The sequence below is a fragment of the Polyodon spathula genome, chromosome 12 (genome assembly GCF_017654505.1).
Source record: "Polyodon spathula isolate WHYD16114869_AA chromosome 12, ASM1765450v1, whole genome shotgun sequence".
NCBI classification, from domain to species: Eukaryota; Metazoa; Chordata; class Actinopteri; order Acipenseriformes; family Polyodontidae; genus Polyodon; species Polyodon spathula.
Genome location: NC_054545.1, coordinates 4,989,240 through 5,003,550, shown reverse-complemented (window position 1 = coordinate 5,003,550; position 14,311 = coordinate 4,989,240). Strand labels below are relative to the sequence as shown.

Below are 14,311 nucleotides of genomic sequence, written 5' to 3'. Positions count from 1 at the left end.
ACTGTACCTGTACTTACCCGTGCTCCAAATAACCCCGAGACCTCGGGCTACCCCGCTCCGGACCGGCTACCAGAGCGCTACAGCACAGCAACATGGAGGACCAGCCCAAACTACAGTTCCCGTCTCTGCCGGACTACAAAGCAGAAACAGTGGTGAGGAGGGGATGTCTCCGCTGCATTGAATACAGTCCTGTTACTATATAATATTACAAGTGCGAGTCAGTAATTGATCATGACAAGTCAGTTTAGGAGGGTGACACAAGTTTCTGAAGAGAAAACAAAGATGGCTTTTATTAAAATTAATTTTCTTTTTTTTTCTTCTTTTAAATAAGGATTACGTCCATGTAAGTTGTACCGAAACTAATTTTTATATGTGTGTATATATATATATATATATATATATATATATATATATATATATATATATATATATATACACACACACACACACACACACACACACACACACACACACACACACATACATTTGGTGTATGGGCGTGATACTAACGAGACATTCCTTTTATTGTATGCCAAACCCAATTCAAATATGCATACACACAGTTCCAAGCGTTTGTTATAGGTCACATAGTTTTACTATTACGTTTTAGCCGCTCATTTTTAATAAACAATAATTCGGTTTGATGTACATCCAGTACCGAATTAAAAAATAAACAGATGCCCAGGGCATTCCCTCAGTTTCATCGTCAGATCGATCAAAACAAGCCTCTGTATCTATGCTAACACACACACACACAGATATTTGAAATGTGGTTTTAAGCAGGATACTTTGTTAATTATCTTACTCTATCGGGAAAGGTTTTTAATTTGCATGTCAATATTAGTGAGTTGGCTGTTTAAATGTTATGTGATGCAGTAACTGATGTCGTCACATATTGATCAACAGAACATCCAAAAGCAATGTTTTAATATATTTTTTTGAGATGGTGGGTTAATACAATTCTCAGGTGACAGCTCTTGTTAAGTGTGGTGTGAATTGATCATGTTAGTTAGCAAGGAGTCTCTTAGAACCTGTTATCAAGGCAATCATCTAGTCCAGTTTAGAGCCGATTAATCATTGGTGTTATAGCTGGCAAATTATAATTTTTATATTATATATATATATATATATATATATATATATATATATATATATATATATATATATATATATATAGCAAATTCTCTGTCTGTATTCCAAATTCAGGCTGGAGAATTGTCATTGCAGAGCTTTATTAGTACCAACTAAGGCAAACCAGAGAGAGAAACTTTTTTCAACCCAAAAAACATGTAACCCCTCCAGATCCAATGCTGGTTTCTTTTATTTGTGGATAGTTTACCATTCCCCCTTTACAGTCTCCTGACAGTCTTGCTGCTGTTGCTCTGAATTGAATTGTCTCCGATCTTGATTTTTATGTGTGGCTAACATCAGCCTTGTTATTGGATTGGAGGTCTTCACATGTGTTCTTCAAAACTTGTTTGTATTTCTGTGTTGTTTTAGGACTGGGCATATCCTATGAGGAGGGAAATGCAGGTAAACAAAATGCAGTTTCTCACTTGTCTTCTCTAGTTCTTTACACTAGAAAACTAGATTATATTGTAACTGAACCTGCAACTCTCACAGTTCATTGCCCCCTTAAAACAGGACACGGAAATGGAATTTTAAGCACTTGCGTGCTATTTTTAATAATCACAAGAACAAAAAATAACCAAACTCAAAATAACCCCTAGCTTTAATCGAGCACTAACTACACAAAAACAATTACCCTACCTACTACTGGACAGCTAGGCTGTTTACCAGTTAATCAAAACACACACCAAGGTTCACACACAGTACCTTTTTGACGGTTGCACACACTCACAACCAGGTTCTTCACACTACAGCGTGGAGCGCACTGGCTGCTTTCTTTAAATACCCTGCACCTGGCTCTAATTTACAGTTAACACCAGATAATACAATAATTTGGTCTTAACACCCAAATTTGTGGCATTTCACACGTAAGAGTGCAGGGAAAACCGTCCCTGCCATTTATACTATACGGTATATATATATTAATATATATATAATATATATATATATATACTATATATATATATATATATATATATATATATATATATATATATATATATATATATATATATATATATAGCGAATCTATCCTTTTCAGTTTTATAGCAGCAGTGATTCCCAAGCCAAGTGATTTCTGTGGTCACACAGTGCATCCATCAGCACTGACTGGTGGCTACACTCTGTGTACTTCACTATGACTGTCCAATGGAAGGATTTAGAGTGCAAGCCCAGACTGGCAACAAGAATGACATAGGCTGAAGGAACATTGCAAAGCAGTTCAATTTACAAAAGCAATTGAAAGTTTGAGAGTGGCAGGTTGTGGGGATAGAGGGTCTGCTGTAGCAGCACAAAATAACCCTGGCGTCTGCATGTGTTCTGGGACTCGCGTGGGAGGGAGAGAAGCTGAAGAAATAGAACAGAGACCATCTTAAGATGGATGAGTGAACGCCTCAAGAAGCTTGGAGACACTCTGAGGATGTATATTGATCCTTATTGTAAAATCATTGATATTTTTTTTTCCTTTGTAGGAAATATTACCTGGCCTGTTTCTTGGTCCTTATTCTGCAGCCATGAAAAGCAAGGTAAGGCTGAGTGACTCATTAAGCCCAGTATCACGTAGCCAAATCTAGCAGCCAGCAGAAGGAAAGGCGCTCCTTTTAAATTTGAAGCCGAGCTCCGACACTTGTTCTCTTTGTAGCTGAGACATCATCTGTCTGTCAGTGCAGTGCTCACATCTCACTGGACAAAACAAGTAAACTTAGGAAAGTTTCTTTACTGATTTTGACAACCCTAATCTTGTTTTTTTTACCCCTTTTACAGCTACCGGTCCTTGAAAAGCAGGGAATAACTCACATAGTCTGCGTCCGGCAAGACATCGAAGCTAATTTCATCAAGCCAAACTTCCCACAGAAATTTCGGTGAGGCTTCCGAGTTCAAAGAATATTCTGTAAGCATTCAGCAGCTCTTGCATGAAAAACACAGGATCCTAGTCCTTTGTAATCCGAAAGTAATTTGATTTTTCTTTCAGATATTTGGTCTTTGATATTGCAGATAACCCTGTGGAGAACATCATTAGGTATTTCCCAAGGGTCAGTATTGCTGTTTCTTACTTTATTTATTTTTTTATATTTCTTATGCTTGGATAAAAAAAAATACCCTGGGAGATCCCTTTAAGAATGAAGTTGTATAGATAAATCTGTGATCTGTTGTATAGATAAATCTGTGATAAATTTTTCCCTTCTCTTTCAGATGAAAGAGTTTGTTGACGGATGTTTACAGAATGGAGGTATTGGGATTCATGTAATTCCTTTTCTGCTCTGTAGCGACACAATTAAGCAAACCCAGCTTGCATCTCAAGGCATTGGCCCTTGCAATAGCGTGCTGCACAATGTAGTAAGGCTGATGGTCTAATTGACTGTGTTCTCTTGGCAGGAAAGGTGCTTGTTCATGGAAACGCAGGGATTTCTAGAAGGTAGGAGTGTCATGGCTTTAATAGTGTTGCAATGATTGCAAACTGTTGATTTTTAATATTGATGACCACAAAGGTTTTAAAATCGACAAATCTATGGGATTGGTTTTGATTTCACCCGCCGATTTCATGTCACTATTGGTTTGTACTTTTCAGGTTGTGGTTGGTCACCTGAGTATGCTGAAGACCTCTCAGCCAATCCCATGTCTGCGTTCATTCCAAGGCATTGTTGTATTGTCTTTCTGTGACACAAAACAAAAATGACAGGCCTCACTCTTGTTGTTTCAGTGCTGCCTTAGTAATTGCTTACCTTATGGAAACGTTTGGTGTAAAGTACAGGTGAGATGACTTCTAGATTCCCTTCTAGTCTGTGAACTCATATCTGCCTAGTCCCTGTTAATGGTGTCCTGTGTGTGTTCTCCTATAGGGATGCCTTCAGCCACGTTCAGGAGAGGAGGTTCTGCATTAACCCCAACGTGGGATTCGTGCACCAGCTACAGGCGAGTGTCTCTCTCTCTCTCTGTCTGTCCCCTGCCATCGTGTCGCTTCTTTTAACAAAGCAAGGAAGTTGCTCCCTCCATCTCATTGCTTTTTCGTAACTCAGCATTTTTTGCTTCTACTAATTCCGAAAACATTTTCTTCTACGTGTTCCCCAGGAGTACGAGGCCATCTACCTGGCTAGGCTCACCATCCAGATTATGTCACCGCTGCAGCTGGGTCGCTCCTTCTCTGTGCAGGCAGGCACGGCAGGTCAGTCCTGGTATTTATGTGATGGCTCCTTAAGCAGACTACACTGTATATTGTATATTAAACATGTGTCTACAGACAGTTGTTTGGTGTTTGCATCCCAGGCCTGTGGTGATCACACACTATAGTGACTCCTTTCCCAGTACAGACTGTAATGTTGGATTTGTACAGTTTTGTATTAAAATAACTAGAGAGTTTCAGTACAGGAGATGAGGATGCATAATCCTTAATTTCTCTGTGATGGAAATAAGGCTCCTATTGCATAGCAGGTTCGCCCACTGCAGGTTTTAATACAAGCTTGATTAGCCACAATATATAAGGGTAACAAGCTCAGATGTGTGTTATTGAACTTGGTAGAACCAGGAATGGATCAAACTGCTATGCAATGGGAGTGTTATTTCCATCCTGGATGTCCCTTACTGTTTGAAACTTACAAATTAGAAAAATCAAATAAATAAAAACTGTTCTATGTTATTTTTCTAGTTTTACCAGTCTGTTTTACAAGTCTGAGTGCTTGCAGTTGCGCTGTATCTCGGAGTGTTTGTTGCGTCTGTTGCAGGCAGTCGGAAGCGCTCTCTCGAGGAGGATGATGATTTCGGTGGAATGCAGGTGGCGGCTGCGCAGAATGGATAGACAAGGAGGAGGAGAGCCACCTGGCTTCACCACATTGACTTATTTTTTTACATTTTTATTGATATTTAAAAAAAGAACATTACTTAAACAAAAATAATAATTCTAAAGACAAAAAGGTGTTTTCAATTTTCTGTTTTGTAGCGTCTCCCAACGCTGCAGCTGCCTATAGAAATGAGTGGTGGGAAGAACGGGAGAAGATTTTTTTTTTCTTTTGAGAACTGACTGCACTGAACTTTTTTTTTAGCGGTTTCATAGTATTTAATGCATTTTCATTAACCGCGGGGCGATATTGCAATAATGCACTTAAGATACTTGAATTGCTACTATTTTTTTTTTTGGGGGGGGGGGGGGGGGGGGGGGGGGGGGATTGTCAGTAAAAACAATCCACTTTGGTCCTTTGTGCAGGTTTGAAGCAGATGAGAGAAACCCTGATCCAGAGTTTGCAGAAAACCACCCCATTTGCAGACCTTTTTTTTTTTTTTTTAAAGTGTGTTTAGTGTTGTCCACTGGCTTAAGCCATGGCATGGGCAACACAGTTCCATATTTTCTGTTTTCCAGGTCTGCCGGAAACTGGCTGTGCTGCTTGGCACGCTGTAGGGCAGGTTTCTTCATTTTTTGTTGGGAAAGCATTTGGCATTGCAGATTGGCAAGTGCTACATTTCTCTTGTTCCAGCTTGATGTTTATTAATTCCTGTTCGTGAGGATAGACTGCATATGCTGAGTAATTTTAATTGTAAGAAAGGTAGGGTTAACCTTGCCACACATTTTAAATTATCCTCACCTTTTGCTGGTCAAGAGTTGCAAAAGCAATAAATTTCAATGAGTTTCTAAAATAGGTCATAAGTCTTTGAGACCCAGGCTGTCCTGTGGATTGTGGAACAATGCTGCAGTACATGGAGAGAGAAAATGAATCTGATGGTGATTTTAAATACATTGAGGGGAAAAAATACATTCTCAGTCAGTTACTGCTCTAGCAAAACAAAAGTATTCTGAAAACTGTTCCAATTTGTAAAAAGAAAAAAGAAAATAATGAAATAAATCTTAATAGTGTTTATAAAACATTCAGTAATGAAGTTTGCTAATACCTGGTTTCTGTGTTTATTATTCTTTCACCAGAATCAACAATGCAATGTTACTTAATGTTAAAGATGTCCAGTTGTGATGCCAATGTTTTGTTTTTTAGTACTGGTATACTTGTCATTGATGGGCGTGATATATTTTTTAATTCATTGAGTTCGGAGAGTCTAGAATTAATATCAGAACTGCTCTTCTGCTCCTTAGGGGAGAGGGTCCTCATGCACAGTAGCTGGTTTTAGTAAATTGATACACTAGGGCAGATTTACTTTCCATCATCTTTTTGTAAAAGTAGAATAAATCTTAAGATAATGTAACACAACTGGTAACAAACAACACAGACATGCTTATGACTCCTTAAATTACATGTTCTTTATAAAATTAATAGCTGTTACTATTTTATAGCATTTATTATTTTGACCTTTTATGTGGTATGTTTAACAATAACTGTCAGAATTAACTGTCAGGTTCTATAAATTATAATAAGGGAAGTAAAAAAAGCAAAATGTTTGAAACAGTTATTTTTATTTGAACAAAAACAAAATCTGTTTACGTTGCAAATAAATATTATTATTTTTGATTAACCCCACCATTTCTTTTCACGCACTGTATGTAAGAGAATAATGTGGCCAATGCTGTATGTAGTATGACCAAAAGAAATATATACAAAGAAATGATAAAGCTGCTAAAATTCCTACACAATATATTTTTTTCTATCCCTTCACCATATAAATATTATACATGTGTTTGACAACTTTGTAAAAAAAAAAAAAAAAAAAAAAAAAAAAAATTAAATTATTTAGGGGGGAAAAAAAAATCTATTCCAATCGATTTTTAGTTTTTTTTTGCTCACCACAATGCCTTCTATAAACCCTTCTCTCTGAGGGTTTTGTTTTCCATAGACAGCGATCACCTTTGTACAATAATACAACTGTCATCCCATTTTTGTCCTGATCCAATTCAGTGTATAAAGTGGACGTGCTGTATTCCTGCTCATCTTATCAGGATGCTAAAGAAACAGGTTTATCATTCTACCAATTGTTTGATTACACACCTGCAGAAATTTCAGGATTGATTTTTAGGAAAGGTTGGTTGGCCTATGATTCAGAGTGGGTGTTTCTACAGAATGACACGCTTCTCAGTGCTGGATGAAGCAGGTAGTATTGCGTATTGGTGGGATCTGTAAGATTATTCCTGCACGGGCACGAAGCTATTTTTTTTCAGCACATTTTTAACATTTACAAAGTAGAAAAATACACTTTTAAAAACATAAGTACCCAAACTCCACAGCCACTCTTCCAATTTACCTTTACTGGAAGATAAAAATAACTTTGAGGATGATCTAGAGAATGAAAATGCTTTTTCATCAGTTATCCAGAATTACTCCAGTCCATGAGGAAGGCAGACTATAAATGGGTCTACAAGTAAACCTAGTTTTGTCTAATTTACATGTTATACATTAAAACTAAAATAACTATTTGCTGTAATTAGACAGCTTTGATTATCCTATGTAGTTCTAGTTGTCCCCAGTGTAGAGTTGTCTTAACCCAACTGGTTGCTTGGACTCTAAATGAGAAGCACTTCATAAATAATAAGGTATTACAAAACCTTGTGCATAGCCACTGTTAAATCAAATCAAGGCGGTCCTTCGGTTAAAATGTCTATTTCGTAATGCATGAAGTGGGCCTTCACACCCTGAACAGCAGCTTGTATAATATATCTATACCTCCCATTTCAATGCCTCTGATCACATGATGAAGTTGGACTCTGAAATAATACCAAGTTATCGGCCCCCAGGGTTTCCCTGCTTTTATATGGGTCAGTGTTGCAGCTCCAGGGCTGCTGCTGCTGCTGGTTCTGTTTATTTAAAACCATGGTGTGTTGAGCAGTTTACTCTTTCAGAGCACAACGAATGCACTGAATGCACTGATCTGCATGTTGCTTTTTAGGTTGACCACTGAAGAATGGTCTCTAAAATCCCAACGAAAGGTTCGAACTTCAAGGATGTGTGTGTGTGTGTGTGTGTGTGTGTGTGTGTGTGTGCGTGTGTGGCCAGTCATGTTCAGGGGTTTCACCTGAGGGAGGTGGGAGGACAGGATGAGGTCAAAGCTTAAGAGTTTGTATCAGTCGAAGAACCTGTGCTGCATGTAGGTTTCCGCCGACGAACTGTAGCCAAATTTGTCATAGAAGGCCACATTCTTGGGTAGACACTCCAATGTGATTTTGTAGCAGTCCAGTTTCTTGCTAAGAAGAGTCATTGCTGACACTAACCTGTAGAAGAAACAAGCAAAACGGATCTACAGTTAACACAACTGGCAACATTTGGATAATGGATTAGTTCGGTACAGATGCAAATCACATCAACTTAGTAAGAAAGAATAATGATAAAGGGGTGTATTGGTTAAACTGTTCTTCTGCTGTACCTATCTGGAGACAGAGTGAGAGTTGAAGAAAGTTGGGCACTTACAGTTTGCCCAGCTGCTTCCCTCGGCATTCATCGCTCACAACAACCTCCTCTATTCTCCCTCTCTGCACAAGCAAGAAAAACAGGGTTAATCTGAGCCTGCTCAGAATTCCTACTGCAGCTCTGACCACAGAAGTAAAAAGTCTGTATCCAATGAAAGGAGTTCTGCTTCCTGGTACCTAATCAATTCATGTGTTGTTGTTCAAACAAACTCCAGAGGTCTAACTGCAATCAGACACGTGACCTACAGCACAGATCACAGGATATCCTGCTTTGTTTAAAAAAAAAAAGAAATAAGTGAAGAACCAGAAGATTCTCCTAAACTAAAGCTGACAATGAATGTATTGCATGCTTTTATCCTCCTAATAAACCCTGGAATGAATCAAACTGCTACAACGAAACCTTTAATAGCTTTAATTTGTAATGGAACGGGGGGGGGGGCTATTGTGTTTATTTTTAATGACTGTGTCCCCTTTATCCTCCTCACTGTGCAATAGATTCAGCTTTTTACACTTAACCAACTCAGAAAAGGGTTGGAACAAGGACCAGGAGTGATTTAAGAGATCTGTTAGCGATGCAGTGTGGAGGCTCCAGGCAGGGGGAGTTGTGACTCAGGAGAGGGGATGACATGTGTACTGTACCGTGGCGCAGGAGTGAATGAACTTGTGCTCCAGAAGGAGCGTTGCCGTAGCAACGATCTGCCCCAGGTTTGTGTCCTCCACCACAGTGACGTAATAATCCCCCGTCCATTTCATGTGGTTGAACTTCTCTGCAGGACACAGAGACAGACTCACTTACATTGTAAACAGTTACCAGAAACATAAACTAATTGATCTACGTTGAAAAAAAAATACACCTAGCACCTTTCAGGATAAATCGCCCCAAAGCCCTTTACATAGACTTACATGGATACTTCTTTTAAATATTACAAGAAGTAGCACTAAAGCAAGTGGACAATAAAATAGAAACAACAAAACATAATCTGACCACACAGGTTATAATAAGTAACAAAGATTCATACTTATGAACAGTTCAGGAGTCACATCTCCAGCCTTAGTGAGCTGAGACAGGACTTTGAAGAAACCTGGAGAAAGAGAATTATAATTTTAATAAATGTATTTTAAAGACTGAGAAAAGGTAAAAGGAGGATTTCTAAACACAAGTCTGTACAGTACACCATACTACGCCATGCTTAGTTACTTTGAAAAGGAAGCCTCTCAAAACGAAGGAATGCATTTCCCTTGTAAAGAATGGGGCAGTATTTCAGTGAGCCTAAGGGGAGAGTATAGTGGAGTCTTTATAGCTTTCAGCCCTGTCTCTTCCTCAGTCACAGTGCCACACAGTATGTGACTTGATCAACCAAATAAGTCTGCTACTGAACTTGCAATTGTTTTTATTCTGTTACCAGATTAAATAGCTTCATTTGAGTGGTTTGGAGTTCTTCCAAATCTCAAAAAGACATCACCATGACAGTAGCTTGTTTGGGTGATAAAAAAAAAAAAAAACATGATGTCGCTTAGTCTCAATATAAAGTAATTCCCATGATATGTTTCCATTCTTACAGGGGGGGAGGGTATAAACCTACCTCTGCTGAAGTCTGCGGTGCAGAGGGGTCTCAGCAGGAGCCCCTCCCCAGGCTGTGATGGGGAGATGGGGGGGCTGAACTGCACCATGTTCTCACTCCAGTCCAGCTCCTTCAGGAGAGCGGGGTCAAAGAGCGGCGTCTCATCCAGAATCATGAGGGCAGCGCGGGCCACACTCACACTGCAGGGAAGCACACCCGTACAATTCAAGACAGAGGTCTCACTCTGGATAGGTGTACTGAGGGCACACTCTGTCTACCAGGTGGGAGTGCGGTTGGGAGTGCTACTGCTGTTTTAGGAATCCTGGATCTGTTACTTCTACATTTTTAAGTGTACAGCAGTGAAAAAGCTTTTAAACACTTAACTGTTTTTTTTGTTGTTTTTTTTTTCATTACAGGTTAAAACAACACACACTGTTTTATGATAGCGCTATATTGGAAAATTACTCATTTCAGTCTATAAGCAGAGGGAAGTGGAAGTGAAGCTGGAGCACCATTCCTGTGTTCAAGGCTGGCAGATCCTGTCTGAAATCCCTTCTCAGATTACAGAGACCTGGTTAGTATTGTATTTGTGAAGAGCAGGTCACACCATCTCCCTCCACCCTGCACCCTGAACTACAGGAGCAACAATCCCACTGGAAACAATGCAATTCATTCATACTCTAAAGAAGCGCATTACTGTATAAGATACAATCTTTTAGAAAGAAGCAGTCACCTATCCCAGCAGGAGACAGACAGCTTTCAGATTGAGAATTCTTTATCTAGCTCATTTCAAAGGCACAGCCAGGCAAGAAAAGACCAATACTGAATTTAGTAAGTGTACACATTCCAAAAGGGGAATGGACTTTGTATAGTCTTCCAGTAATAAGGTTGACTTTGATTCACTTCAGCAATGTCATCTTTCTGTCCTTCAGATAATGCTGTCTGCAGCATCACATATAACTGCACAATTTACTAGACACTCAGGATCAAAACATATACAGTAGTAAAAAAGAAAACGTGGTTATACAATTACTAGACAAACATTTTGACAAGCAGTCTTTGTCCATGTGTTTCATGTTATAATATCACTTTTGTAATACCAGTGTTACCGTAATCAAATATGACCCTGCGGACCACTGGCCTCTGAAACCACGCCCTCTTCACCCATGTGGCGTGATTGTTACCACAACTGTCTCGACAACCCACTCCACCCTCCCAGGTCATGAAGTGACTAATTCATTTGTCTACACTTTCACCACTGCAATTCAGCCGCTCCACAGGAATATTCGTTCATTTACCCAGCAGGGAACACGCGAAGCTACGTTCATTCACAATTGAGAATATTGTCAATTACACAAACACATGTAAAAGGGAACATTCAACTAAAATACAGGGGTTTTAAAATAACACAACGGGTATATCGTGTGTACGTTGATTTTAGATGAATGTGTTAATAAAGTTTAATCTGCCGTAGTTCGTAGTTTAATTGACTCGTTTAGTAACGTCATTAGAGCGATACACCACTGTCATACTGTACAGACACAATCACAGCATGATTTAAACGGCGGTAGCGAAGTTTCCATTCTCATTGCTTCAGTACCGATGATTCTAAACACAAACGTCTCAACATAAACGATTACAGTTGCTACTGTTTTGCTAAGCTGATTTAGGCATGCACTATAATTGTAAAGCCGGAACCTAAGTTTTACGATTACAGATTTGATTGCGCCGGTGCTGGGATCTCTGTCGCTGGCTGTGAAAGAACATTATTCGTAAGATGGCTGGTTAACCGATATAAGAAGGCAATATACTCACGGCTATGCTGGTGAATTAATGCCTCGGGTGCAAGTAGCGTTGAATTTAGTTTACCACTTATCTGTTCCGAGTATCTTCAGTTACTGCAGTGTCAGTCTCCCCTCCCTTCCCGGTAACCCATAGCAGCTGTGACGTGGCAGAGGCGAGGAGGAGGCGCGGCGCACAATGACGCACTCTGACACGCCCCACGTCCGTGGGCGTGCTCGTCAGAGAAGAATACCATGTGAGGGCTTTTACACGTGGTAGTTTAAACTTACTCCACTAGCTCTGACCACACCACACGCGACTCACAGCAAAGGCACTGGGATGTACTTGTTATAAGTTAGTGTTTTGTTTGAAGTGTTTCATACAGGGCGTGTCAGTGGATAAGGAATTCAGAAATTCCAGTTTTCCCTCTCTCACACATTTGCTAATGATTATAGACGCTCCCCAGCGCCTACGAGATGAGTGGGGTCACACTTGTCCTGTCTCGCAACATATTTGGATTGACTCGATTAGTAGAATTAAGCAGAGGCTCCGCAGAATGTAGACGAGCCCTGGATTGCAGCAGTTAAAACAGTTAACACGTCAAGCCTCTGTTTAGGTAATGTGTAAAAGCAAAGTAGTTAAAGACTCATTCTTTAATTAAAGTGATGTGTTGAACTGATGCATACCTGGTATAACCCAGTCCTGGAGGTCTGTTACATCATGTAACAAATTTTTTATTTTTTTTGGTTCCTGGGTAGTAAGTGTTATTTCCTAATTGCTTATGCCTCAAAAGTATAGAAAATGGCTATTATTCCCCACAGACTTTGCTTTTGTGACCAGGACAGTGATATTTTGAAATTTACCTATTTCCATTGAGAAAACGGGCGAATTTGTATCATTTCGTTCACATAAAGTCAGAAAAAAACAACATATGAATCCAAATTAACATGTATTTATACTAAAGTAATACAAAAATGACTACAAAAGATTTCGAAGTGAGTAGTTTTTCAAGATTTACGATTATACTGTAAATCACTTTCACGAATCAGCCCCCAAATGTAGTCTCCCATCATGTTCTCGTTATACTGTCCTTGGTAGCAGCGTTCAAAGTCCAGTATATCCTGTTGGAAGCGCTCGCCTTGCTCCTCCGAGTACGCTCCCATGTTCTCCTTGAATTTATCAAGATGAGCATCAAGGATATGGAGTTTGAGGGACATCCTACAGCCCATTGTGCCGTAGTTCTTCACCGGAGTCTCAACCAGCTCCACATAGTTTTCGGCCTTGTGATTGCCCAGGAAGCCCCGAACCACTGCGACAAAGCTGTTCCAAGCCGCTTTCTCCTTACTAGTGAGCTTCTTGAGGAATTCATTGCACTCCAGGATCTTCTTTATCTGTGGTCTGACGAAGACACCGGCTTTGACCTTTGCCTCAGACAGCTTAGGGAAGAAGTCTTGAAGGTACTTGAAGGCTGCCGACTCCTTATCTACAGCTCTGACAAATTGTTTCATAAGGCCCATAAGTGGTGGCATCAGCACCTTCCGGGGGTCCACCAGTGGCTCCCACTTGACGTTGTTCCTCCCCACAGAGAACTCGGTCCGCTGTGGCTAGTCCCGTCTGTGGTAGTGTCCCTGCTGTCCCAAAGGCAAAGATAGCAGGGAAACTTGGTAAAACCGCCTTGGAGACCCATCAGGAATGCCACCATTGCAGCCTCTTGATGCCATCTCAGAAAAATGCAGATATGTATCCACTTAGGCAACTGGAACTAAACTGAACTGGTGCGCTTAAGGCCCCTGTATTTATACTACTATTTATATTACTGGAAAGTTCTAGAAGTTACTCCAAGTTTACTCAGCACTAAATCCATCTGGAATGTTCTGGAAAATAGGTAAATTTCAAAATATCACTGTCCTGGTCACAAAAGCAAAGTTTGCGGGGAATAATAGCCATTTTCTATACTTTTGAGGCATAAGCAATTAGGAAATAACACTTACTACCCAGGAACAAAAATTGTGTTACACAGTGTTATCTAAGGACAAGGACTCCGCGGGCTCAAACAAAAACGTTTGAGAATGCAAAGGTACAAATTCTATTTAATCACCTGAAACTTTACTAGAATAAGTAATTAATTAGTATTATTATTAGTATACTTTCTGTATGAACAATAATACAAAATTAATACTAATACAAAGTGGAGTGCCAAGTCGGTTAAAAATCTACCAATATAAAGAGTCCCACTAACTCAAGATAAAGATTCACCGTGGAGAGCAGGCCTGTTTGTCTAAAAACATAACCCTTTAAACTGCCTGTGAGTTAAGGACGACTGAACACAAAGTGAAAACAGTCTAAAACTTATGTGTTTTGATTTGTTATTCACAAGCCTTATTAAAACCACCTTGTTTTGTGTTAGTCATCCTTTTATGGTTAAGTACGTTGTGTACTGTACATCACATCAAGGTGTTTCAGTTATTTACTTCCTTGTCTCAATGTGGGGCATGCACCTGCTATT

The 14,311-nt window shown here is 39.6% G+C and overlaps 2 protein-coding genes across 2 annotated transcripts in view; one reads left to right on the top strand and one right to left on the bottom strand.

Moving 5' to 3' along the window:
- LOC121324369 (serine/threonine/tyrosine-interacting protein-like) overlaps positions 1–5,273 on the top strand; it is a 5,772-nt gene extending 499 nt beyond the window's left edge. The window contains exons 1-11 of the mRNA XM_041266116.1: positions 1–152; positions 1,501–1,533; positions 2,601–2,654; positions 2,893–2,990; positions 3,101–3,161; positions 3,322–3,358; positions 3,505–3,544; positions 3,830–3,880; positions 3,969–4,041; positions 4,198–4,291; positions 4,848–5,273. The exon at positions 1–152 is cut by the window's left edge and continues 499 nt beyond it. Coding sequence (XP_041122050.1) covers positions 93–152; positions 1,501–1,533; positions 2,601–2,654; positions 2,893–2,990; positions 3,101–3,161; positions 3,322–3,358; positions 3,505–3,544; positions 3,830–3,880; positions 3,969–4,041; positions 4,198–4,291; positions 4,848–4,921 — 675 coding nt within the window. The 5' untranslated portion in view covers positions 1–92 and the 3' untranslated portion in view covers positions 4,922–5,273. The remainder of the gene's footprint in view (positions 153–1,500; positions 1,534–2,600; positions 2,655–2,892; positions 2,991–3,100; positions 3,162–3,321; positions 3,359–3,504; positions 3,545–3,829; positions 3,881–3,968; positions 4,042–4,197; positions 4,292–4,847) is intronic.
- On the bottom strand, positions 5,274–11,953 carry LOC121324370 (glucosamine 6-phosphate N-acetyltransferase-like). Its single transcript, XM_041266117.1, has 6 exons — positions 11,839–11,953; positions 10,045–10,223; positions 9,481–9,543; positions 9,101–9,228; positions 8,463–8,524; positions 5,274–8,266 (listed from the first exon to the last, which is right to left on the bottom strand). The coding sequence occupies exons 2-6, from the start codon at positions 10,196–10,198 to the stop codon at positions 8,119–8,121; spliced, it is 555 nt and encodes a 184-aa protein (XP_041122051.1). The 5' UTR covers positions 10,199–10,223; positions 11,839–11,953; the 3' UTR covers positions 5,274–8,118.
- Between the last annotated feature and the right edge of the window lie 2,358 nt (positions 11,954–14,311).